A 27,717-nucleotide genomic window follows, 5' to 3' on the forward strand; every position below is an offset into this window, starting at 1 on the left:
CCAGTAGATTTCCATGATCAAGGAGGGATTCCCAAAGAAGAGAATTACGTCTGCACTGCAGACATAATTCAGTTTGGCACTGCTTTAACTGCCATGGCTCAGTGCTATAGAATCCTGGAATTTGGAGTTCATTGTGGCACCAGAGCTGACAGAGAAGGTTAAATGTCACACAAAACTATAAATCCCAGAATTTCATATCCATTGAGCCATGGTAGGTAAAGTGGTGTCAAACTGGATTATTTCTGTAATGTGGACCCAGCTTCTCACTGTCATTTGCAGAAGATCAGCAAAGATTTCTAGCACCCATTTTTTTACTAGTAGAAGCAACACATTGACTCCTTATCCTGTTCCAAATTGTGCATCTCAAAAGAAGAGGAGAAGTGGATTATTTATGTGGAAGGACTGAGGGCCGTACATTTCTGATAATAATTCCTGGATTCAGAATTCTTAAATTTAAGTGGATGTTTCTTTCACAGCAGGGTTTGACTGGTGGATCTTGATATTCTAGCACAAAAAGAAAGTAGATCCTGCAAATGTAAGATCTGCCCACCTCTGTCACAAAGTATTAGATCTCTTCCATGGAGTTGGGTTTCATAATGTTTGTGCTGTACATGTATTAGGCAACAAGATGTAGGAGTAGCAGCACATTTAAATTTGCTTGCTTATGGTGGTGCAAATGGACACAGTGGCTTCTTTATATGAAAAAAAACATGGCAAGGCAGGTGGTGACCAATGATAGGTTATTCTTGTTGTTATTATTATTATTAATTATATTTATATACAGTACCTCTTTCCCCCCAAAACTGGGACTCAACACAGCTTACAATTTAAAGCAACAATGCAGTTACATACAAAAATGAGCATTAAAAATTAAGCACTTTCCCTCCTTTCTGATAGAAGTCCTGCACAGAAGTCTATCCTAATCCTGTGGTTCTCAGGCTCTGTTTATCCAGATGTTGGGACCTCAGATCCCAGGATCCCTGACTATTTGCCCAATGGGCTGGGGCTTCTGAGAGCTGGAGTCCAAAACACCATAATGACCAATTTTTTAGAAGCACTGCAACATGTCTGAACATCCTTTTTGTATGCACATGATAATCTGCCATATTTGAGCACTGTATGTATATCTAGAGCTTTGTTTTCACTTGTCAAAATACTCTGGGGTGACCCCACAGTATTCTGGCCCCAAATTCTTCCCTGTCTGCTCTCTTTTGCTGTGGGTTTTTGGCTCTTGCCACATCGTCCCCATTTATTGCCTGGTGTTGCTGCTGAGGTTGGACTGGATTACCCAGCCATGTTATCAAAGCTGGGTACCTTATTCTGGCCTCGGAGCCAGGTGGATAAAGATGATTGATTTAAAAATAAATAAATTTAAAAATCAGATTAAAAAAATTTAAATAGGGCTTTTAAAATTGAAATCCGATATTTTAAATTAAATGCTTTCTGCAGGAAAAAAATTCTATTTAGGATGCATTATGGTCCAAAGGTTATTCATTAGGAAATTGAGATTAATTTTTAATTATGTTGCATGAAAATGGATATTCATGCAGTGTTTACATTTTTTGATAAATTAATTCAGTTATCTCATTCACAAGGTCATCCTCTTCCAGAGGTTTCTGTAATATTATTGGGTGGTTTTTTCTAGTTGTTTTATTTATTTCTACTTCTCTATTTCTAGAGAATATTACAATGGATGTTTGGTTTAACAGTTCTCAAAACCTATTAAACAGGAGATAGTTCACAATAATTTCATAATTATCTATCTGTGATGTATTTCTAATAGTAAAATGAAATCTATCTATACATACACATACATATATATAAATATAAAACTGTAAAACTAATCTAAAAAGTTGTTCTAAAAATGAAACCTTTATCGGGTTGTAAATATTAAGATTATACTAGCAAGAATTAATCTTCAGTAACTATGAGTTGTGTTAAATATATATTAAGCTTATAGCGAGGAACAGTGCCCTTTTGTGGGGGGATGATTGAATTGAGTCATTCTAAATAGTGATTAAATAGATGATTACATTGAGTCATTCTAAATAGTGGTTTGAATTGTGATTTAAATCAGATTCATCCAGCTTTAAAATAACTTGTGCCGCAGCAAATAAAGTCATGTTGTCATCACTGCAAAGAAAGCTTGAAAACCCACAGTGAAAAGTGAGTTATTTAAATGTAGGTTGTGGGGAGGAAGCCCCAAATTGGCTGTGGGTGTTGTGAACACAGTCTGCACCAATTTCATTTCGTTTATTTCATTTATTATGGCAAACAGCCAGCAGAGTAATATATATATATATATATATATATATATATATATATATATATATATATATATTACAAGACAGTTGACAGGGTATAATATACGCATTTCAAAACCATTTCACCCTTCATAAGATGATGATGTGGGAAGACAAATAACCAAATATTTAACAGCATTGATTTGGGATTTTGGCTGTGCGTCATGTAAGCAGCCAGTGTGGGGTACTGGCTTGAGTGTTGGACCACAACCTGAGACCAAGGTTTGGTTTCTTGTTCAGCTGTGAAACCCTATGGTTGAAAACAAGGAGAGAATATTTAAATATTGAAGAGGATTATTTTTCATCTTATTGAATTACTGTGATGGCTATCCTTTATTGGCCACCATGGATTCATTTGAGTGAGAAGAGGATTTGCTTCTTATCACTGCATACCATTTGCAGCTATATCCTTACAAGGTGTTTCAGTTTGAACTCTTTATGGACATTAATGCTCTCTATCAATATGATGATCAAACTTTCCTGTGTTCATTGACAGTTGGTTAATTACACTTGAAATTGTTTAAGGATTTGTGCAGTATCTCTATTTGTTGATATCTGTACTTAGAGATATATAGTGTATCCACTCTTTGTTTTCCTTCTTTCCTTGTTTTTGACCAGTTTCCGTGTAAACCCTATGGTTGACCTTGGCCAAGTCACACTCTCTCAGCCTCAGTATGGCAATGGCAAACCACCTCTGAACAAATCTTGTAATCTCCATAAGTTGGAAACAACTTGGAGGCACACAACAACATGATCATATAAACAGTATGCAGCGATCCGGGAGGTAATTTGGGGTAATTTGTCCATGTAGACAATAAAGCCCTAGATCTAGATCTCCCTGAGGGTTCAAAGTTGGGACTAAGCTACATTCCCTCAGGTTACAGTGAGTAACATCTGCCACGATCACAAGAGACTCCATAGTTTGTTGTGGGTTTTGGGGGCTATGTGGCCATGTCTAGAAGGGTTTATTCCTGACGTTTCCCCAGCATCTGTGGCTGGCATCTTCAAAGGGGATGTTGGCGAAACATCAGGAATAAACTCCTCTAGAATATGGCCACGTAGCCCGAAAACGGCACAAAAAATTATGGATGTCGGCCATGAGAGCCTTCAACTTCACAAGAGGCTCCATTTTGAGTCAGGAGCCCGTTTCTGAAGAGTCCCACTGAAAAGTGGCAGTTGAAAAAAGGCGGGAAAACATAAAAGACAGTTGGGGGGGATGGTGATATAGATGGAGGCAGTTTGGAGTTCAGGGGGGAATTAGTGGCAAGGCTATGGAGGGAAATAATCCAGGTGAGATTGTGGAACAGGACCAAAAAAAGGAAGCAGAAACCAAAATATATAACAGATAACTTGAACATGGGAAGAACGCAAAGTATTTAGAGCAGGTGACCTTGTTTAACTCCCACCATGGCTACTTGTGAGAGCTGTAGCCCCCCAACCTAACGAGTTAGGCTTCATCCCCACTACAGAAATAATCCAGTTTGAGACCACTTTAACTGCCCTGGCTCAATGCTGCGGAATCCTGGGAACTGTAGTTTTGTGAGACATTTAGCTGCCTCTGTGCCACAACAAATTACAAATCCCAGGATTCCATCTCAATATGGCAGTTAAACTGGTGTCAAACTGGATTAGTTCTGCAGTGTGGATGTAGCCACAGAGGACTCAAAAGTCAGGGTTTTGGGGATGAAAGGATTTCCCAACTCCCAAGAGGAAAGGGAAGGGAAGGGAAACAAGACAAGAGAGGAATAACTCCTTCACTGTGTTTGAGATGTGTCGTGTTTTCATTACAAATCAGCTATTTGGTCAGGACTTTACAGCAATATTCTCCCCTCAGCCTACTTTCTAATTTAATTTTAATTAAAAAAAAAAGCTTGGGTTTAGTATTAAGCAATTAGAAACTGCAGAATATTAGTGGTAGTTCCTGCCCAGCAGTTGGAAAGATAGCAAATCCAACAGGAGGTGATGCAAGTAGTAAATACGAAGGGCCAATGTGATCCTGAATTAGTTGAAAGGATGTTGTGTTTATTTCTCCATGTACTGTATGTATATGTTTAGCTTTGGGGAACATATCATCCCTTCTGATGTAATAATAAGGTCTTCCAAGCAAGCTCTATGTACTAAAGTCCAGAAAACAGCAGAAGTACAATCGATCACCACAGGTCACCAACAAAGGGACAAATTCCATGTTTTATTCTGATACATAAAGTCCCAACAGGTCATTTTTGTGGTGAAGTATCACTTTGCTAAGGACGAGAAAGAGGCATTCAACCTTTTTTCTGACAATTGGCTAACAAGTAAAACAGGCCCTATTTGGGCTGTCAAATAGGCATAATTAATGGGTATGTTCTACAAATGAGGGCTATCAACACATCTACTAGACAAACAGGGAGTCTTCAAAAGGTATATAATCCATGGCTAGCATTAAGGAATTTATTACCAGCCTTTTGATTTTATGCCGCCTCCAGGACTTTGTTAACAACAATAAAAATATCTTGAATACTTTCAAATACTCATGTCATGAACAGGGTGAACGGTACTCATTTTTAGAAAGATTACAATGAAGTGGCAGGTAAACTGCATGTTTTGGGCACTGACACAAAAAATCCTCGAGTCCTTCAAAGGCACCTGAACAACCTTATAAGATAGGGATACACAAAGAGTCTCAGAAGATGGGCTCAGTTACTAAGAATCCTTGAACTTAATAAATGAATTAACTATTGTTATGTTTATTCTCTCCAGTTGTTTCTCTGCCTCATAATAATATGAAATAGACCACTATCTCCACTTTAAAAGATGGAGAGCTGAGGCAGAAGAGAAGAACTCTTCTGTACCAAGCAAGTTACACAAAGGCTGTGTGATGCCCAGGTTTTGCCCGGTTTAAAGTAGACCTGGGTGACTGACGAGGTAGATTCTGGGGTATGACAACATCCAGACAATTCTGTTTTTGCTTTTATTCTCTCTCCAGATCCCTGGGACTTTGCGTTGAAAATGGAGGAGATACTGTCACTTGTGAAACAAATGCAGAATGGTATTTTGAATGTAGAGGAATAAATGATCATGTGGGGGACTTTAAATGTGGGCTAAACTGAATGAGGAGGCATTTAATTCTCCCTGGGTGAGGAAATCATTCAATGTGGGAGTGCATGTGGGCCATAAAAATGACAAGAAAACAAGGAAGTCTATTGGCTATACATGCTGGGAATAAAACAACAACACAGAGGCCTAAAATAATCTGATTCTTTGAACACATGGACAGTGGTAGAAATGCCCTTTTGTACCTGTGTGACTTTGAGCGGAGGGAAGTGTGTGTCTTTTGAGGTCAATTTGTGTTTGGATTAAAACCAGGGACTGTAGCAATAATGGGGTCAAGCCAGAGCAGGATACTTTGCACTGGAGCTGCATTATTTTGTAGATGTGGATTCAGCTGGGATGAAGGACAAGATGACACTTCCGCTCTCACAGCCCATGTACAGAAACTGACCAAACTAATTAAATCTCACTTTAATGTTGATTGAAAGTATAGTACTGGCCACCACATATGAAGGCAACAGGCTAGCTTAGGTGACATGCCATGTGGTACACAGCTCTCGCTCAATACCTTCAAATCTTGAAATGTATTCAAGGGTAGTTATGTTGTCACCCCCTAAACCCTGACTTTGAATCTTCTGTGGCTACATCCAACTGCGGAACTAATCCAGCAAAATAAGACACAATCATGCAGGCTTTGGAGGGATCTGTCTCCATCAAAAGTAAAACCTTTCTTTTGGACCATGATTGGCTGAGTTTTACCTATACACCTAAACTTTTTTTTTTTCAAATGTAGCAGTACAGAGACTTCTTGAGAAATTCAATGTTTTCTGTCTAAAAAGGGGCATGTGGCTTCATAAAAATAGGCAACCTGGATCCCGAGAGCACTTATTTTAGTGTTGCTAATGGAGTTTAAATTTTATCTTGTTCTCCGCACAGCCAAGAGGGAATTGGCATTTGCCTGCACTGAGATCCCTCCAAACCAACTGCACTACAGTCAGCCTTCCATATCCATGGATTTTTTTATCCAAGGATTCAACCATCCATGGTTTGAAAATATTTTTTTTAAAGCTTCAAAGCAAACCTTGATTTTGCCATTTTATATAAGGGACACCATTTTATTGTGCCATTATATTTAATGGGACTTGAACATCCACAAATTTTGGTATCCACAGGGGGTCCTGGGACCAAACCCCAGCAGATACCAAGGACTCACTGTATAACAGAAACAACGTCTAATACAAACTGTAGGCCTATTGTCTATATATAAACCTTTTGCCCAGTGAAGAAGCTAGTGGAGCTTTGAAAGCTTGAGTGATGTGTTCCATGCATTTTGGTTGGCCAATATCATTGCTTTATGGATTTTATATATTGTTTTATTTTGCCTTGGTACCTTATGGTTTCCTGGCTTCACCATCTGTTCCCTAATGCATTTGCGTCGCTCTGCCATCTGCCTAATCCTTGGGGCTATCCCTGCTAGAACATCTGTTCTTGCCATAGAGCTGTATGCCCATACAGTGGTAAGAAGCAATTCTATACAACCCAAGAGAGACAGATGAACATCACTGCATTATTTATCTTTTGCTTCACAGAGGAACATACAACAATTTGCACATAATTACTAATATGTACATAATGATTTTAAAACTGTTTAGATGTCAGCAGTGGCTAAACTTAGGCTAATGGGCCCCATGTAGCTCTTAGAAAATTAATGTGTGGCTTTTGGATGCTGTGAGCCCTGAACAGAAAGGGAGGGAGTACTGATTTGATCAGAAGCCTCCCAGGAAGGAAAAGGAGAAAGTTTGTTTTGGGCCTGGGGCAACAACACAGTTGGAGGACAGTGAGGTCAGAGGAAACTTCTTGGATGAACAAACTAGTGGTAGTAATGTGGGGCATGGGAGAAACATCAAATATGATATCAAAATTATTAGACTTTTTATGTATATTGTTTATGGTGGAGATTCTGAGTCCCAATTCTGGCCCTGTGTAGGGTTGCCATAAGTGAGGACCTCCAAACCGGGACAAATGTAGGACAAATGTAGGGCAACATTTTCAAATGTAGGACACATTTTTATAAAAATGGAGGACGCACAAAAAATTGAGGTTTTTTTTTTTTAAATGTTAATATAAATGCATGTTTTTAGGCATGGAGGACATTTTGGCATTATTCTTAGACAGATGGCAGAAATGGACTTGCCCTCAGGTTCAACTGTACTTCTCAGAAGTGTGTACTTGGGCAAGGGACTGTGGTTTTTCTTCACTGCGCATGAGTTTGTAAAAATCACAGCAACTTACATTGGACGTGCCTCAGAGGCTTGTTGATATCAATATCATCATCATCATCATCATCATCATCATCATCATCATCATCATCACTATAATTGGCCAAGAAAGGCAGACTTGTTAGCATTCAAAGCACCATAAATACACAAAAAATGCACTTGCATATATTTAATAATAAAAAATAATGAAAAAATAAATAAAAAACAAGGCAGGGATGTATATATTTGATAATAAAAATTAATGTAATAAAATAAAAAACAAGCAATAATAAAAATTAATAAAATAAAACAAAAACAAGCAATAATAAAATTAATGAAATAAAATAAAACAAGCAATAATAAAAATTAATGAAATAAAATAAAACAAGCAATAATAAAAATTAATAAAATAAAATAAAAACAAGCAATAATAAAAATTAATAAAATAAAAAATAAAAAGCAATAATAAAGACTAATAAAATTAAATAAAAACAAGCAATAATAAAAATTAATAAAATTAAATAAAAACAAGCAATAATAAAAATTAATAAAATAACATAAAAACAAGCAATAATAAAAATTAATAAAATAAAAAATAAAAAGCAATAATAAAAATTAAAAAATAAAATAAAATAAGTATTTTATATTTTAAAAAATAATTTAAAACCCCCAAAATACCAAGGCAGACCTAATGGCCACTGACTCAGCTTTCCTCTTCCTCCTCCTCCTCCTTCTGTGGCCCAATTCTGCCCTGGCCTTCAGGCACCCTTCCTCCGGCTCCTTCCTCCTCCTTCTCCTCCTCCCCCCCTCCTCCTCCTCCTTAAGATGCCTGGCGTGGGAGGAAGGGAAGCGGGGCAAGCACGCGCGCACGCACGGAGGGAATGGTGCAGGCGCGCGCGCGGAGGGAATGGGGAAGGCGCGCGCGCTGCCACTGGCCCCTACTGAGGCCTGGGCAGTGCGCAAGCTCTCCCAGTGGGGGCGCGGTGGCAGCGGCGCTTCTGCCGCCGGCCCGCCGAGGAAGAGGAGGAAGGTGGAGCCGGAGGAGGTGGGTCGGCGCCGCAGCAGCCACATTAGCGGCAGCGGCAATGGCCGGAGCGGACCTCCCAAACCGGGAACAAGACACGGGTGGGGGCCCAAACCGGACTGTGACCGGGAGGGGGCCCCCGAAACCGTGAATGGCACGGGGGCTGCCGGGTTATGGCAACCCTAGCCCTGTGTGATGGATGGTGCATAATTGTGTGTGTGTGTGTGTGTGTGTGTGTGCGCAAGGGCAGGGTTAGAATATCCTTCAATTAGATATAATAACTCCCTCAGGCAGCACATGCTGTGAGACAAGGAGTTTCATTAAAATGTTGAGATGACAAAGCTTCAGGTCCCAGAGAACTGTGCCTAGCACTGCTTATACTAGCCTGATATCTCCAGGTGTGCTCTTGCATTGGAAGTGATGAAGAAGAACTTTCTGACTGCACTTGTATGCAGAAGGAAAGTGTGTGCCATCTTGACCTTCACCTCAGGCAGAAAAGTGACTTTAACCAACCCTGATGTTGGTATCAACTGTTTTTTTTTTTTTAACATATTAATTGTTCTAGTAGCATAACATGGATAATTCAGCTGTTATTTGATTTCTACTTGATTTTATAGTGGGGAATTTAGAGCCAAGAATTGAAGACCTAGTAAAAAGGATCAATAAACTGCAGCAAGGTAAGGAAAAGACAGAGGCTAGTCCTGTTTACCTGTCAGGTTAAAATCTTTGCTGAGCAGGCTATATGTGTGGGCAAAGGTTGCCAAGTCTAAACCTTGATATAACTCTTGTACTACAAAGGCTGAACTTTCCCGAATGTGGTTTCCAAAAAGAGGGAAAAGGTAAAGAGTCACCAGCAACTCATCATGCCCATGCCCCTTTTGAACAAAGGAAGCACAGCCAACATTTCTGAAAACCTCTTTTCCTGATCTTATTCCTTTTTTTTCTGCATGCATCGATTCCTCTGATTTAAATCTACACACAAGTTATATCACATTAGTAATTCGTATTTTTCTAGTTTCTGTTCCCTAACTCAAATTACACTGAACAGAATTTTACAGTAGGGGTGGAGAAAATGTGGCCCTCACGTTTTCTAGACTCCCTGGAAGTTTGTAGCATACACTTTCATAGACTCAGTCTGTTTCATCAGATGAAATGTATGCATGTGTGCATGACCCCTTCCCACTACTAATAATATAAATCAGGACAAATTGCATTGATTTCAGTGGCATTGTCTTTAGATTCAGTATTAGGAAGGTGAAAGTAACATATGGTCAGTTATGTTGTAATGGCAGAAAGTTTAGTGATGGTACTAGAATACAACAGTAGTCTTTGTTCTTATAATTCTCTGGAAATTTGACCAGGCTCATGATACTCATTTTCCCCTATTGACTCCCATCCTCTTAACTTTTGCATAATTGCTATATGAAATAATAGGAACCATTTTCTCTGTGGTTTGGGAAAGACACGTGAGTTCATTTCTGCTAGTTTTGAGTAACAAATGATTCATTATAGTTAACATGTTTTAACTCTAACATAATATAGTAATGTAGCATCAAAGATAAGGAAAGGAAAGGTAATAGTTTAATACCAGCCATGCCTCTAAACATATTTACCACTTAGAACAGCATTCAGGCTTTTCCCCCATGATATTATCCAGAAGCACTGAATTCTGGGCTTCACTTTTATGTTTGGCAGTCACTGCTATTATCCGTTAATTTATTCTAAGCGTATACATTTTCTTTCTCAGCCAAGAAGATACTGAGTGAGGAGCTTTCTGAGGCAAAGGAGCATAGCAAGTCATTGCAGAGGGAGCTCGAAAAATGTAGGTGTAGTAATAATGCAGCATTATGTGATGACAGCGTGTGGGATCTGAAGCATATGGGCCCTATATTCTTCACCTAGTCCACTCATAATTATTATGTTGTGCTATAAATCTCCTTGTGTGTTTGTGTACTGGAACTACTTGATTAATAACTCATGTACTTCTCTTGCACAAATGTATTTAAAGACGCTGTCTAGATTGGTTTGTAACATGTAAATGTTTGTTTATGACACACACAGTTGGAAACTGAGAGGTTTCTCCTAGTAAATGCAAATCTCCCTTTTCAGATGAGCAGTGGTTTGGGAATAACATCACTACACTCCGCTTGTAATAATAAATAATTTTCCTTTCCTTTTTCCTATGGGGGAAATCAGTGCAAGAGCACACTTTTAAACATGGTTGTGGATTTAAAGTGCTCTGTCACTGATTCCCCAATAGTTCTGTTGCAGATATTTCAGGTTTTTACTGCTCAGAGACCATGCTGTAGTCTGAAACCAGTATGATAAAATATTCTGGTAATTGTTGCTATCTTTTATTATATTTCACAGAAGCATTTAATGGGTTTTTAGGTGCAATCCCATTATTAATTACTTGTATTTATTTCCTTACTCATGTTATTCTTACAACACTATTCCTGAGAGTTAGGTCAAACTGATAGACAGTGACTGACCCAAGGTCACCCAATGAGTTTAATGGCTTAGTGGAGATTAGAACCTAGGTCTCCCAAACCCCAATCGAATACTAATCACTGTACCATATGGCTGTCACATGGGAGTGCATCCCAAACTTCGGAGTTTATCACACAGGAGGGGATTGACCAAGCCCCATGGATAAACGGAGTTTAAACTCGGGAATATCCCATAAGAGTGGGATTGCTTTAAGACAACGTTGCACAACTTGGGCATTAATGCGACATTAACTGTGCAAAACCGTAAATCGCACCACTTTCGACACAATTTTTGCAGATTTCTGCATGGGTTAATGTTGCATTAATGTGCATTGTTCATGTGGCATAGAAGCACCAGCTGGGGCCTCTTGCATGTTCCTTCCTTGTAATATGACAAAACTAGTAACTGAGTGAGTTTTTCTCCTTGTCTTGTAGTGAATGCCGAGAAGTCATCCCTTGAGGAAATATGGAATGAAAAGAGAGGTGACAGCAGGATTGAGGAAAATTATTTGAAGACTTCAGCAGAATGCATTTCAGAACACATCCAAAGCATAACCCTTGAGGCTACATCTTTGTTTCAGGGACAGCCATTTTCCTGAGCATTCAATTTGATAGGCATTTTAATCTGAACATTACAAAACATTTCCTTCAGAACATGCATTAGTTATTATTCTGATTGTGGTATCAAATGTGGTCTTGAATGTGTTCCATGGATACTGACTGGGTATTGTCTGTGGCATTGTTAGTGAAGAGCAGTGTAGTCCTCCCTCTCCTCGGGGCCTGTGCCGTTTTGCTTGCACATCTTCTTTCCAGTTTAATTTAAAGGAAAAAAACCTTACTGGATGTTCATCCCGCCCCCCCCCCCCCCCCCATGATGCAACTGTTGTGCAGGAACATTCAGATAGACATCCTTGTCTTTCTTTCTGTACATTACTAAGATGCCACCTTTCTATTAACCCCAATACTTCTTCCCCAGTACTATCTATTTTTGTTAATATTTCATCCTCTCATATCTTTAATTTTCTTCAATATCTGAGTGTTTCTTTCTTCCTGTTCCTTCCAGAGACTCGTAAAGTTATGCAGTTTCACTGTGAAGAGACAGAAGCCAAAATGCAAAGGTGAGATTTATGGTTCATTTGGTTAAAAGTGAAACATTGGTCCCTCTCCTTTTATTTTGCTTGGTTATTTTGTGTGTCATATTTTTCAAAATATTCTGCTTCATTTTAAAGAATTTTTAATAAATCTGTTATCATAAACTGAAAACTGTTAGCAAAAAGCTTGGAAGGAAATAACATAAAACACTGAAGAATTTATATTCAAAGAAAAGCCACATAAACTTAAAATTAATCTTGCAGTTGTCAGCAAATTTGTCTGTTAATTCAAGATTTGTTGATTATGCAAATACAGTCTTTGGAAAAATAAAAATGTAATAATATTTATTTTATTTATATTCCACTTAATCACTTGGAATCCAAGCGGATTACAACAATAAAAGAGGATACAGTTAAAATTCTAAAACCCCTATTCCCCCCCCCCCCCAATATAAAAACATAGTAATACTAAAAAGAGATTAAACCAGACAGATATTAAAACAGTAGTATAAAATCACAATTAAAATCAATGGAAGATCTGTAAAAAAAAAGAACTGTATAGCAGGGACCAGATAGGATGGAAAAAGGGATGGAGAAAAGGGGAGAGAAGTGGAGGGGGGGAGGCAGGAAAATAGGGGTGTACCTAGTCTGGAAAGGCCTGCCGGAAGAGATCCGTCTTAATAGCCTTCTTAAAGGTTTCCAAGTTGGTAATCTGATGGATCTCATCCGGCAGGTCGTTCCAGAGTCTAGGAGCAACTGCTGAAAAGGAGTACTGGGTCACTGCCGAAAGTCTAGTCCTCTTTGGTTGAAGCAGATTCTTCCCAGCAGAACGAAGAGTGCGGGGAGGATGATATGGGAGAAGGTGTTCCCGCAAGAAGTCAGGACTCAAGCCATGTAGGGCTTTAAAGGTTAAAACCAACACTTTGCATCTTGCCTGGAAACTAACAGGCAGCCAGTGAAGGGATTTTAAAACTGGTATAATGTGGGTAAATCTAGATGTGCCAGTAACCAGCTGGCTGCCAAATTCTGTACCAGTTGAAGTTTCCGAACTTGACACAGAGGTAGCCCCATGTAGAGCACATTACAAAAGTCGAGCCGAGAGGTTACCAGCGCATGTACTACTGTTTCAAGGTCTTCCCACTCCAGGAAGGGGCGCAGTTGGCGTATCAGCCGAAGCTGAAAGCAAGTGCTCCTGACCGTCGCATCCACCTGAGCTGTCATATAATAATAATAATAATAATAATAATAATAATAATAAATAATAATAATTTATTTATAGCCCGCCCAATCACAAGGAATCCAGGCGGGTTACAACATATATATATATATATATATATATATATGGAGAGACGAGTCTAGGAACACCCCCAAACTGCAGACAGAGTCCTTCAGGGGAAGTGTGACCCCATCCAGACCTGGCTGTCATAACTCCGGATTGGGAGTCCCTATTACCTCTGTCTTACCTGGATTCAACTTGAGTTTGTTTCCCCTCATCCAGTCCATTACCGATTTAAGGCAGGCATTCAGAGGAGAGATGCCTTCTTTAGTCACTGCATCAGTCTGAGAAATATATTTGGGTGTCATCAGCGTACTGATAACACCCCGCCCCATGTCTCTGGATGATCTCACCCAGCAGCTTCATGTAAATGTTGAACAGCATTGGGGACAGAATCGAGCCTTGAGGGATGCCTGACCTGAGCTCCCTCTTGGCAGAATAACTGTCCCCAAGCAACACCATCTGGAATCTACCTGAGAGATAGGACTGGAACCACTGCAAATCAGAGCCTCCAATTCCCAGCTCTATCAGGCATTCCAGAAAGATACCATGGTCGATGGTATCGAAGGCCGCTGAGAGGTCCAAGAGCACCAGCAGGGTCACACTTCCCCTGTCGGTGCCCAGACAGAGATCGTCGACTAAGGCGACCAAGGCCGTCTCAACTCCGTAGCCTGCCCTAAAACTGATTTGAAATGGATCTAGATAATCTGTTTCATCCAAGATTGCTTGGAGTTGAATGGTGACTGTTCTTTCAATTACCTTTCCCAAAAATGGTAACAATGAAACAGGCCTATAATTATTTCTGTCCAGGGGGTCAAGGGTAGGCTTCTTTAGAAGTGGCTTAACCACTGCCTGCTTAAGGCAAGATGGAAGATAGCCCTCCCTAAAGGATGCGTTGATTATGTTCTTTAATAGTAACCTAATGGCATCACCCCCTGGATGGCTATTTTCCCACCCATCTATAAGCTATATTTAATAGATAGTAGGATGCTACAAAAGCAGCCAGGAATCACCCTATGCACCATTTGACTTTCATTCAACCACAGTGCCTAAAATGACATAGGAAAGAAAAGAAAGAGCATTTAAGTGCATAAGAGTGGTGATGGTACTCTAGGCTCTGGAATTCACATCCAGACACCTTGGGCCAAACTATATATAAAGCTAAATGTGTGAAATGTGGCACTTTAGACCAAACTACGAGTGAAATTTGGTATACACATGTCAAACTTTGCATGTAGTTTGGCCCTAAGTGTATTGATACTAAGAATATTTTAGGATAGGATAATCCACATAAGATAGTATCCACAGAAAGGAACCAAGAAATGCATCTTCTGTTTTACACAAATTGTCAAAGCTGCAGCCAGAAATGCAGCAGATGAGGAAACCAGGCTGACAGCATTTCAGGACCAGGACTGCTGTCAAATTGAATTAATCTAAAATGTTTATATCTCACCATTCATATGTACTGCACAGTTGAGGAGACTATTACTACAAAATATTGATCAAGGCTTCTTTTGAAACTTCACTTTGTCTTGTTTATCAGGCAACAGAAGCTGAACTTAGAGTGTAAGCAGCGAATTGAGGCAGTCACAGCCAAGATCCATGCAGAGAAACTGAAGCAAAGTGAGCAGAGGTATTTCCTAGAAACATGGAATTACAAGAATGCTATGTATATCATCTCCTGATTTCAATGAAGGTCTTATTTTATAAAAAAAACCCCATAATATTCAGATTCATCAAATGCCACTGCAGGCAAAAACTGCTGATACCCACTTCACACAGATACTTGTGTTACAAGAGTAAGCTTAATTGCCTAGATTGGGTCAAATTAGCAAAAACAATGTGAGCAAAGAGTAAAAATCACTGTTTATTTCTGCAGCAGAAATAAGTATATACTTTGTGAAGTCCAAAGTGAGACAACCAAATATTTTTAGAGCCCACCTTATATAGCCTTTTCTGGTTGTTTTCCCAATGTAAACATTAAGAATTTTAACAACTATTTCAAAGTGCATCCTCTCTATCTGCCATCTATCAACACTTCCAGCTTTGTGCTGAGCAAACAGCATGTGAAAATCAATAGAAATGTTGGGTTATTTTCATCAGAGAATATGTCACTTTAACAAGGAATGTAATCAAGGAATGTAATTAACACTTGTAAATCAAGGAGGTGAAGGAAGGAGATAAAGGATAGTCCTATATATCTAAAGAATAAGATTCAAGACAGTTGTGTGCCATGTTCCCATTGAGTTCTCTTCAGCCATGTTCATTAGGTTTTGTGCAAGAGGAAAAGATCTGGCTGTTGGACACAAGGTTGGCACAAGGATTCATACTTAAAACAGATTTTGTTCACTTCTTATTGCCAGTACTGCCAACTGCCTTCAGCTGAGCAGTGGCAAAGCTGCTATCAAGTCTAAATGACCCTAAAAATAAGACCCACATTATATACGATCTTATTCAGGATAACAACTGCGACCTGGCGTGCATTACTGAGACCTGGCTTGGGCCTGAGAGTGAGGCAGTGTGGGCCCAGGCCTTTCCAGCCGGGTTCTCAGTTAAGGACCAGATCAGGTTAGGTGGGCGGGGTGGTGGTGTCGCCTTGGTCCATAAAAACACCCTCTCCTTAACCAGGATCCCAGTCCGGAAAACAGATTACATCGAGTGTATTTACCTGTCCCTGAAGGCTAAAGACAGTCTGGGGATTCTGTTGGTCTACCGGCCACCCCATGTGCTAACAGACTCCCTGGCCGAGCTGACACAACTGGTCTCGGAACTGGTGTTGGAGTGCCCTAGGCTTCTTGTCCTGGGGGACCTCAACATCCCTTTCGAGGCCAGTGATGTTCCAACAGGTGCGGCTCGGGAGTTCATGACTACCATAACAGCCATGGGCCTGTCCCAATTAGTCTCGGGGCCAACGCATTGTGCTGGTAATACTCTCGATGTGATCTTCAGTACGGACATGGAGGCTCCGTGGGTAGAGATTTCTAATGTCTCTCCCTTGTCATGGACGGATCATTTCTTGGTTGAGGCTCGAATCAAGGCTTCTACCTTTAACCCCCCCGGGGGTGGTGGACCTATTAGGATGGTCCACCCTCGAAGGCTGATGGAACCCTTAAGGTTCCAAGAAGCCCTAGAGGGGTATACGACTGACACTGACGGCGATTCTGTTGATGCCCTAACTAACATCTGGGATACTAATCTTTCCAGGGCTATACACAGTATCGCTCCCAAGCGTCCTTTCCGGCCTGCTTCCAATAAACAACCCTGGTATACGGAAGATCTCAGGGGAAGGAAGTGGGCTGTGCAACGACTAGAGCGTAACTGGTGAAGACATCAGCGCTTATCTGACAGGACACTCCTTCGCTCTCATTTGAAAGGCTATGGAGTGGCAATAGGTGCAGCGAAGAATTCGTTCTATGCTGCACGTATTGCGTCCGCAGAGTCGCATCCGGCAGAGCTGTTCAGGGTCGTGAGGGAGCTAACTCGGCTCCCTCCCTCCCTGAGCCCTATCTTGGAACCATCTAAAGCCTGCTGTGACGATTTTAACAACTTCTTTGCAGATAAAATCTCTCGGATAAGGGCTGATCTCGACGCCAGTATTCATGCAGATCCTGTAGGAGAGGTGTCCGAAGCGTCCGTGGCCCCTGTTATACTGGATCACTTTGAGTTTGTTAGTACCGAGGAAGTGGACAAGATCCTTCGAAGTGTTAGGAAGACGACTTGCTCCCTTGCTCCCTGTCCCTCATGGTTGACAGCTCAGGGGGGAGATGCGGTGCTAACTATGTTGCATTGCATAATTAATACATCTCTAAGTGAGGGTCAGTTTCCATCTAAATTAAAATTAGCAGTGGTTAAACCCCTGCTAAAGAAGCCCTCCTTAGACCCCCTGCTCCATAATAATTATCAGCCCATCTCGCTGCTGCCTTTTTTGGGGAAGGTGATTGAGAGAGCAGTCGCTTTCCAGCTTCAATCGATCTTGGATGACACCGATTTTCTGGACCCATTTCAAACCGGCTTCCGGGCGGGCTATGGAGTTGAGACTGCCATGGTCGCCTTAGTTGATGATCTCCTTCTGGGCATGGACAGGGGAAGCGTATCCCTGTTAGTGCTTTTGGACATCTCAGCGGCTTTCGATACCATCGACCATGGTATCCTTCTGGAACGCCTGGGAGAGTTGGGTATCGGGGGCACTGCTTTGCAGTGGTTCCGTTCCTACCTCTTGGGCAGATTCCAGATGATGGAGCTGGGGGACTGTCGCTCCGATACGAGGGCCCTTACATCTGGTGTCCCTCAGGGAGCGATTTTGTCCCCTATGCTATTTAACATTTACATGAAACCGCTGGGCGAGATCATCCGGAGACACGGGGCGCGGTGTTATCAGTACGCTGATGACACCCAGATAGTCTTCTCTGTGTCTCCGACTGATGCAGTAACTAAGGATGGCATCTCTCCTCTAGATGCCTGCTTGGCGTCGGTAATGGGCTGGATGAGGGAGAACAAACTCAGTATGAATCCAGGGAAAACGGAAGTACTGGTGATAGGTTCCCCGGTTCCAGGTGGTGAGATCTGTCACCCGGTCCTGAACGGGGTCACGCTCCCCTTGAAGGACTCGGTGCGCAGCTTGGGAGTGCTCCTTGATTCGTCTCTCCAGCTGACTTCTCAGGTGGATGCGACGGTCAGGAGTGCTTGTTATCAGCTTCGGCTGATATGCCAGCTGCGCCCCTACGTGGACCGTAGGGACCTTGAAACTGTTGTACATGCTTTGGTAACCTCTCGATTGGATTTCTGCAATGCGCTCTACATGGGGCAACCCTTGTACCAAACCCGGAAGCTGCAAATGGTACAGAACATGGCAGCTAGATTGGTCGCTGGTACTTCCAGGTCGGACCACATAACACCTATTTTAAAAGATCTACATTGGCTGCCTATTCGCTTCCGAGCTCAATACAAGGTGTTGGTTTTGACCTATAAAGCCCTAAATGGCTTGGGCCCAGGGTACTTGGAGGACCGCCTCTCCCCATATAATCCGCCCCGCATACTTAGAACATCCGGGACTACTCTGTTGGAGGTTCCTAGATCACATCTTGTGAGGACCTCACAGAGGGCTTTTGCCATCGTTGCCCCATTCTCTTGGAATAAGCTCCCCATAGAGCTTCGCTCCGCCGCCTCATTAGATTCTTTTAAAAAGAATTTAAAAACATACTTATTTCGGTTGGCCTTCCCACTTTAGTTAATTGTTTTTCCTCTGCCCCTCGTTTTCCTTCTTCTGACCCCGGACCATTGTGATTTGATTGTTCTTACCCTTGACATGTGTATTTTTCCTGTTTCCTGTTCCCATTTTATGTAGTAATGCTTTAACTTTTATATTGTAATTTATTTTACTTCGTATTGTAATTGCTTTTAACCTTTGTAAGCCGCCTTGATCATTTTTTGGAAAGGCGGGGTAAAAATAAAATTTATTATTATTATTATTATCTGACTTTCCTAGTTGCTTTATCTCTGAAAAGTCCTTGTATTGCTGACATCTGTAGAGCAGATACAAGTGCTTCTACTGGGGATAGGTATCAAGTTTTTTCTTGATGTTGTCAAAGCTATCTGCTCCCATGTAGTCAGTCTGGCTCTGCTCCCACTTTTCTTTGCATTCCTCTGAGGACATAAGGGTGACAACAGTGGTGAGTGTGGCAGTGCTGTAGATAAAGGTGACAGGTGGGACACTGCCTCTGCTGCCTCTTCCATTTTTACACCAGTAGCTGTATCTTTAATGGCGCCATGCTGCTGTAACAACGGCAAAACATTTGTGTTGAAAGTATCCCGCCACATATTGAGGAACTCTGGATGTACTACTGTGGGATCTTGACCACCTTTCACACTTTTGGAGTCAGGGGTTAGCTTCCGTGACTGTCCCTTCCAAGAAATTGAAGTCCAGATTGGAATGAGGGAATTTTAAATTAGGAGTAAGGATTTTATTATTATTATTAACACACTCATAGGCTTCAGTTCAGTTATTAGTCCCTACTAGTACAGACCAAGTGAATCTAAAAATTAATATGATTTACCAAGTCCTTGTTGATTTCTTGGGTCTAACAGTTGAACTTAGACCTAAGTGTATGGATTCCCTTGCTATAGGAGGTAGTGATGGCCTCTAGCATAAGTAATTATAAAAAGGGGTTTTAGGCAATTCTTGCAGGTTGACTTCTTGTAGGTTGGCCTAGCACTTTTAATCAACCATGAAAGATTTATGCAAGCTGTATATTCAGAAGACAGATTAGAAGAGTTACTTGTTTGGGACACAATTCTGAGAATCCCTCTGGCCAACATTACCAACAGCACTTTCTATTTTGCTCTAGTTGTGAACTTCCCTGGGGCGCATCTGGATGGCTACTGTAGAATACTGAACAATGGAATAGTTGGACCTGTGGCCTTAGCATAACAAGTGGTTTTGTGTTCCTCACTGCAGGAATGTGCTGCTGTCTACCTTGCAACTTTTACTTCTACTTTTGTCCTCATTTTTTTTTCTATTTCAGAATGGAATTTGAGCAGCTACTTGATGAGTTAATGGAGAAGCACAAGAGTCTTTGGGAGCTTTATGTAAGATCAAGACCCTTGATTTTGGGTTGAACTATACTTCTGTCATACTGATTGAGTAAGGCTGATTTTGCATATTGTCACATGTGAATTAACATTTTCAGCTATCAGAATGAGAGTGCTTTTAGGTGAGACTTTCTATTATGCCATTGCTCTGCCTCATTCACTTAATTTTACAGGGGCTTTGGATAACATCCTGTTTTGTAATTACTTCCAACTTTTTCTTAACTCATCAAATCTTTTAAGAAGAAAAGGGATAGAGTAACTGCATTGTTCAATTTTAGTTTAAAGAACCCTGGGTCTAGAATCACTCTGAAAATCACCTTCTTGAATTCTAGCCTTTTTTCACCACACCATGACAGCTTTTAGCACTTTTAAAAGACCTTCAGGACTCCTTACTAATGGATCTCCTGCATTACTTTTACTTAAGGCCCTCAGTGGCAAAATGACTCCTTTTCCACTCCACTGTACTGTATTCTGTTTGTTGTCTTCTCAGTCCAGGGAGAAGCCAGTGGCTGACATGAAAGAGAGTAAGGAGCGTTTGCTGAAGGAAGGTGAGAAGGTGAAGCATTTTGGGGCTCTTTCTTAACTCACCAATGGTTCTTCTAAATAATTACTGTATATATTCATGTATAAGTCTAGAAATTTAGGACAAAAAATTAACCCAAAAACCTGAGTTGACTTATCCATGGGTGAATGTAAGTACTTACCCATTATCATGTAATCTTGTGTAGTATACAAGTACATCAAATTATTGTGGAATGTTGAATGTTGTTAATTTTCTTGTTGCTTGAAAAATATTATTCCCACTCCCACCCTTGTGTGTCTTTTTCATTCTATAAAATTACAGCACTTCAACACCACTTTAAACTGCTAAGGCTCCAACCTATAGAATCCTGGGTTTTGTGGTTTGGTGTTGGACTCAGAATTCAATGCCAGAAAACTCAAGTGCCTTATCAAACTACAAATTCTGTAGTAATCCAGTGCTGTGGCAAAATGATTTCCTCTGAGTCCCAGCTATGGATGACTTCAGCATGTTATTATATCCATGCTTCTTAAAAGTAATTTTTCAAGTCTGGAAATTATGGCATGTGTCAGCCTTACAGATGAGGCCTACCATGCTTGCAACTTTCCCTTAGGGAAATGTCAGCCTGAACTGAAATCATGTGCTAATCAAATCAGAGAGGCTGGTTCAAGGTTCTCTCTCTCTCTCTCTCTCTCTCTCTCTCTCTCTCTCTCTCTCTCTCTGTGTGTGTGTGTGTGTGTGTGTGTGACATATTCTTATAATAGCTAGTATGACTATACATAGCTTTCTCTTTAATACTACACTTGTAAAACAAAGAAGGAATTTTCTTTTAGAAGTTCCCACCTCCTGCTTTAGAAAGAAAATAAAAGAGGATTCACTCTCTCTGCAGAAGTAGCCAAAGCCATTGTGGTGACAGGAGTTGTTTAGAGAGAGAGTGAACTTTCTGCTGCTGGTCAGAGAGAAGGTTATCCATTGCATTCATCCTAGATCTTGTGTTACAAGTACTGAATACAAGCAGCACACATACAGCATTACCTAAACATTTATTCCTGTTGTTGACATTGTTTGGTAGTAGTCTGATTTCTAGAGTGAGGCGAGTTATCTTTAAAAGTATTTGGTTCCAAATGCCCCCCATGGCACTGTGCTCCCACCCCACTCATCCTCCTGGCAGCTGCCTCCTTAGAGGTGAGAGTCAGCTGGAAAAGCACATCTCACTTCAGAAGATAAATATATTGAGCAGTTTGCACTCTATGTCTTTCCAATTTATAACAACAGCTACAAAACTGAATAATGGTAACAGCATATGGGCCATTTAGGTCGAAAACACACTGCAGAAATAATCCAGTTTGAGGCCAATTTAACTGCCCTGGTTCAATGCTAAGGAATCCTGGGAAGTGTAATTTGTGAGACATTTAGCCTTCCCTGTCAAAGAGTTCAGGGGCCACAAGAAACTACAGCTCCCATGTTCCCTAGCAGTGAGCCAGGGCAGTTAAAGCGGTCTCAAAATGGATTATTTCTGCAGTGTATTTTGGACCTTACTTTTAAAAAAATAGTCAAGATTTAAATGTTGCTTTAAAAATTATTTCCATCTCCCAGCAATGAGATGGTTGGAGGGAAATGAGAAAGTGTTGGGGGAAGGACTGCCAATATACTGGGTGATGCATTCTGGGGTATGTACAATTTGTGGCCAAGTAAGTGGCCCTGGACAGGTCACACTCTCTCAGCCCCAGAGGATGGTAATGGCAACCCCTCTTTGAAGTATCTTGCCAAGAAGACCTCATAAAGTTGTCTTAGGTTCGCCATAAGTTGTAAAGGACTTGAAGACACACAAGAACAGCAAAAAAGTTTGCAATTATTTCATAATTAGTACATAGGAATAAGAACCAGCGCACTGTAGTGGTTTGAAAGTTGGACTAGGACTCTGGAGACCTGGGTTAGATTCCCCGCTCTGCTATGAAACCCAGTGGGTGACCTTGGGCAAGTCACACTCTCTCAGCTGCGGGGAAGGCAATGGCAAACTCTCTGAGCAAATTTTGCCCAGTGTGATTTGTGAATTGAAGACCAGGGTTTGGATTGCCGCTTGGCCATGGAAACCTATTGAGTGGTCATAGGGTGAGAGAGAGAGCGAAATGCTGGCTCCCACTGCATGCCTCAATCCACGCATGAGGAGGCAGCCGCAGCAGCACCAGACCTCCCCGGAGGACACTGTCACCAGCTTCCGAGCCCCCAGAGCAGGACAGGGCCCAGGGGGAGCCCTCCTTCAGACAGTGCCCCCGAGCCAGGCACTCTCTGGCCCCAGCTGGGCTGCCTGGCCCACTTCTCTGAGATGGAGGGGAAGCAGGCAGTGGCCAAGCTCTGGCTTTACCTTCTTGTCCCCTGCCCCTCCCCCCCTCCTCTGAGCCCAGGCAAGGCACAGACAGGCTGTCCTCTGTCTCCCCAATGAGCCCCAGCCCAGAAAGGTGCCCTTCTTTCTCCCCTGCCACTTCTTCTGCTTGCCTGCCTCAGTGGCTTTTTGCAATTCCTCTGAGACCCCTGAGAGAGAAGGTTAAAATGTAGGACTTGTCCTAGGGAAAGGAGGAGGTTTGGTTACCCTGCTGGCCTTGGGAGCTGAACAATTGCCTTTCCTCCTCCTCCTCCTCCTCCTCCTGGCCCTTTCCTGCCGGCTGCCAGGAACCCTGGGGGGGGGGGGGGGCTAAGACTCTTAGGGAAAGGGTTGTTCGACCCCCAAAGGGGTCGTGACCCACAGGTTGGGAACCGCTGTTCTAAGGCAAGTGATTTTTTTTTTAAAAAAATTTGATTGTGAATTGCTTTCCACCAGTGTGTTGTAATATTTCTGCAGAGAAACTGCTCCAGGAGAAACTGGACAATATTCAGGAAGAACTGGATTTTCTGACCCAGTCTACCTTAAGTGAGGAAAGGAAGTTCTTGAAGAGCCAGGAGGCTGCAGCTGCCCTGTAGGTGAAGAATAAGCTACTACACTCTCCTTTGGGGCAACAGTGATCAGACCCCCCCCCCCAACATTCTGTGGTACCCCTGCAGAATATCCAATAAAACTATTAATTTGTAAATTACTTTTAAAAAATGGGGAACAACTAGGAACTAACATGTATAAATAATGTTGGTAATCTAACATGTTACTTTTTCAGGTAAGGAGGGTGCCATTCCTTTTGCTATTGCAATTGGCAATTTTGTTGGCTTTAATACCAGTCAATAAGGCAGGTTTTTCTTATTACTAGAGGAAGAGTAGTTATAGATGTCTTTCTAGGGATTTGTTCAGTGGTTCCCCAAGTTTTAGGCCAGGTATCTTCTTTTTAGGTGGATTTTACACCCACAATAATTAAAAATAATAGAAAAGTAATGAGCAGTGTAATGACTCCTTTAAAAAGTAATGAGAGGATTGGGAGAAGGGTTGAGGCTAGAAATAGCTTCATAAGCTCTGTAAATGCTTTGAGAAAAATAATATAGAAACCCACCGGAAGATTCTTTTGTACTCTGTTTTGTCCATCAGGGGACTCTTAAAATGGCTCTGAAAGTGCGTGGCTCACTTAGAAAGAAAGTCATACCCTGTCAAATGTGGCTAGAGAAAATGGTCATTTCTTCCCTTACATCTCTAGGGAGCTCTTTGAAGAAGAAAACAAGAAAGCAAAAGAGTATCTGGAAATAGCCTCTAAATGCAGTTCGAGTTTGCAGCAGAAATGTAGTAGGTGCGCAGAAAGTGGGAATGCCTTTGGCACTTTGGAACCAGGGACTCTGCTCTTGGTTTCTCATCTGGAAAACAAGTGATGACCGCTTCTCTGTATTTGGGCTGTGGTAATTTTGTGATCAAAAGATTTTAAATGGGATGAAATATTATATGTTTTTACTTTTAAATACTATCTGGGATCCAACAGGATTTGGCAAAACAATGATCCTAAATTTATAAAGTTTCACTCACTTGGTCACTCAGATTTCTGACCTGATTTTTTTTAATGTTTGGAAAAATACCTATAAGGTTCTCATATAACATTTTCCATTCTCTGTGTAGAAAATAGAAAGTGATAGCTGTGACTACATTACTTGATATCACCATACCTATTTTGATGTAGCTCCACATTCATGCTACTAAAAATGATATAAATAGAATGTGTCTGTACTGTAGCTGATCCCCTTTATTGAAGCACTTTCATCTATTATCTATCCCTGTGGAAGGGTGAAATAGAAATATGTTACCATAGTCATTTTGCTAAAAAGTTCCCCACAAACTTCAACAACACTTGAAGTTTTCTGTTATTTTATGTTTGTTTCCCTCCCCGCTTGCACCTCCCCGCTTCCACTTTACACTAATTGTTTAATCTCTTTTTCAGATTAAAAGCAGAGATGAAGGACATGGAGGTGGACAGTGACAGCACTGAGGAGATTTAACATGGTTTGCTGAGTGCTAGAACAGAGTATGGAATAAAGGTTAAGTGTCTTAGTTGTTTGGACAATTCTTAAAAGAAGCTGTCTATCACAGGTGGGGAACGTATGAGAACTCCTGGAAAACAGGAGAAATCTCAGCAGACTGGAGGAGGGCAAACGTTGTCCCCATCTTAAAAAGGGGAAAAAAAGAGGATCCCAACAATTATTGTCCAGTTTAGTCTGACATCAATACCAGGAAAGATTCTAGAGCAGATAATTAAAAAGAGAGTCTGTGAATATCTAGAAGGCAATTCCATAATCACAAAGAGTCAACACGGGTTTCAGAGAAACAAGTCATGCCAGACAAATCTAATCTCTTTCTTTGATAAAATTACTAGCTTGATAGATGAAGGAAATGCTGTGGATATAGTACAGTGTGCCCACATTATATGCGGTCTTGAGCTTATGTGCTCAAGCGGCACTGGGCGCAAGGGGCAGCGCGTACACGCTGCCGTACTACCACACACACAAGCCCCTTTCACTTGAATGGGTCTCCAGCATAGGTGGAGTTCACCTTACACGGGGGGGGGGGCGGGTTCCAGAATGGATCCCCCGCGAAAGGCAAGGTTCAACTGTGATAACTGTGATTTCAGTAAGGCCTTTAAAAGCATTCCCCATGACATTGTTGCAAACAAGCTTGTGAAATGTGGGCTAGACAAAGTAACTGTTACATGGATTTGTAATTGGTTGACTGGCCGAACCCAAAGGGTGCTCAACAATGGCTCCTTTTCATCCTGGAGAGAAGTGACCAGTGGGGTCCCACAGGGCTCTGTCCTGGGCCCAGTGCCATTCAACATCATTATCAATGACTTGGAGGACAAAATTGAGGGCACACTTATCACATTTTCAGATTACACCAAATTAGGAGGAGTAGCTAATACCCCAGAGGGCAGGATCAAAATTCAAAATGATCTGAACAGATTAGGAAGCTGGGCCAAAGCTAACAAAATGAATTTCAACAGGGAGAAATGCAAGGTACTACACTTAGGGCGGAAAAATAAAATGCACAGATATAGGATGGGGGACACCTGGCTTAAGGAGACAACATGTGAAAGGGATCAAGTAGACCACAAACTGAACATGAGTCAACAGTGAGATGCGGCAGCTAACAAGGCCAATGCTATTTTAGGTTGCATCAATAAAAGTACAGTGTCTAGATCAAGGGAAGTAATATGGCCACTCTAGTCTGCTTTGGTCAGGCCCCACCTGGAATATTGTGTCCAGTTCTGGGCACCACAATTCAAAAAGGACATTGAGAAACTGGAGCGTGTCCAGAGGGCGACTAAAATGGTGAAGGGCCTGGAAACCATACCCTATGAGGACTGACTTAAGAAGCTGGGGATGTTTAGCCTGGAGAAGAGAAGGTTAAAAGGTGATATGATAGCCCAGTTTAAATACTTGAAGGGGTATCATATTGAGGAGGGAGCAAGCTTGTTTTCTGGACCTCCAGAAACTAGGACTCGGAGCAATGGATGCAAGCTCCAAGAAAAGAGATTCCACCTCAACATTAAGAGGAAGGGCTGTTCGACAGTGGAATACACTCCTTCCTCCAAGCGTGGTGGAGTCTCCCTCCTTGGAGGTCTTTAAACAGAGGCTGGATGGCCTTCTATCAGGGATGCTTTGATTGAGAGTTCCTACATGGCAGAATGGGGTTGGACTGGATGGCCCTTGTGGTCTCTTCCAACGCTATCATTCTAGGTGTTATTGGACTACAACTCCCATCATTCTAAGAAAGCATACCCAAGGATGCATGATGAAGGGAGCTGCATTCCAACATTACCTGGAAGGACAATGCATTCACCATTCCTGCTGTACATACACCAAATATCAAGATGAGAAGACCAAATCTGGCATTCTAAGGATGACAAAGTGAGAGAAGAGATTAACAGAACAAGATTAAAAACCTGGGCAAAATAAATCTGTGGTTTCAAAGTTGATTGTGTGGATATGCTAGTGATTGTGAAGCTGCCACGAAATGGTGGGATGTAGGATGTTTGTGCTTATATTGTTATTGAGCAGGGGTAAAGCAACAACCAGATGGTTTTGGACTGTAACTCCTATAATCCCTCACCATTAGCTATAATGACTAGGACTCTAGGGAGTTCTGCACAAAAATAAGAATAAAATTAAATTAAAAACCAGCTCTTGAAAGTTGTTCACCTCCAATTAGAGAGAAGCAAAGTGCCAGATTAAAAATATGAGTTTCTTTGGGGTGGGGTGGGGGGGGGGCGGTTTGACAGAATGGTGCAGCTCTTGGGTTAGGATTGGTTTAAATAACATTGCTGATTCCCCCATTGAAGAAGAAAAATCTTATGGGGATTCCAGAACTAGCTTTTTAATTTATTTTTTCTGTATACTCTCTACATTGGCAGATTCACGAGCCAGTGAAGCCTTGCTTTTAGGATTAAGAAAAATCTTCATCTCAGTGGAATGTTTCACTTGAACTTCGGGGCAAACCATTAGTAAAAAAATCTTATTATTTCTGTGGTTAATAAAACAGTTTAATATACTTCTTTGTTCAGATCTTACAGTTTGTTGTGGCAGAGTCTTTAGTCTTGTCCAGCAGAATCAATAAGAACACACTCCCCTTGTCTATCTCCCTGTGTAGGTTATCTACCAAGGCCACCAAAGCTGTCTCTGGCCCATAACCAGGTCTGGTACCATTTGAAATGGATCTAAATTAAGCTGAGACAAGTCCCAT

The 27,717-nt window shown here is 41.4% G+C and overlaps 1 protein-coding gene across 11 annotated transcripts; it reads left to right on the forward strand.

Moving 5' to 3' along the window:
- Positions 1 to 2,230: 2,230 nt before the first annotated feature.
- LOC149322841 (synaptonemal complex central element protein 1-like) lies at positions 2,231 to 27,517 on the forward strand. 11 transcript variants are annotated; one of them, XM_089483794.1, is made up of 13 exons: positions 2,231 to 2,286; positions 5,269 to 5,331; positions 9,233 to 9,292; positions 10,363 to 10,437; positions 11,540 to 11,587; positions 12,168 to 12,222; positions 15,015 to 15,104; positions 19,993 to 20,056; positions 20,550 to 20,607; positions 23,419 to 23,533; positions 24,194 to 24,283; positions 24,923 to 25,019; positions 27,389 to 27,516. In XM_089483794.1, exons 1-12 carry the CDS (start codon positions 2,268 to 2,270, stop codon positions 24,978 to 24,980), a joined length of 795 nt encoding a protein of 264 aa, XP_089339920.1. In that variant the 5' UTR covers positions 2,231 to 2,267; the 3' UTR covers positions 24,981 to 25,019; positions 27,389 to 27,516. The 11 variants fall into 11 exon arrangements, with proteins under 11 accessions (XP_089339920.1, XP_089339963.1, XP_089339955.1 ...); XM_089483837.1 differs by lacking the exon at positions 2,231 to 2,286 and adding an exon at positions 3,064 to 3,087 and having other exon boundaries at positions 27,389 to 27,515; XM_089483829.1 differs by lacking the exon at positions 2,231 to 2,286 and adding an exon at positions 3,163 to 3,186 and having other exon boundaries at positions 27,389 to 27,515.
- The last annotated feature ends 200 nt before the right edge of the window (positions 27,518 to 27,717 follow it).

This window comes from Sceloporus occidentalis, unplaced genomic scaffold (genome assembly GCF_023333645.1).
Source record: "Sceloporus occidentalis isolate IW3139 unplaced genomic scaffold, rSceOcc1.0.p SCAF_1, whole genome shotgun sequence".
NCBI classification, from domain to species: Eukaryota; Metazoa; Chordata; class Lepidosauria; order Squamata; family Phrynosomatidae; genus Sceloporus; species Sceloporus occidentalis.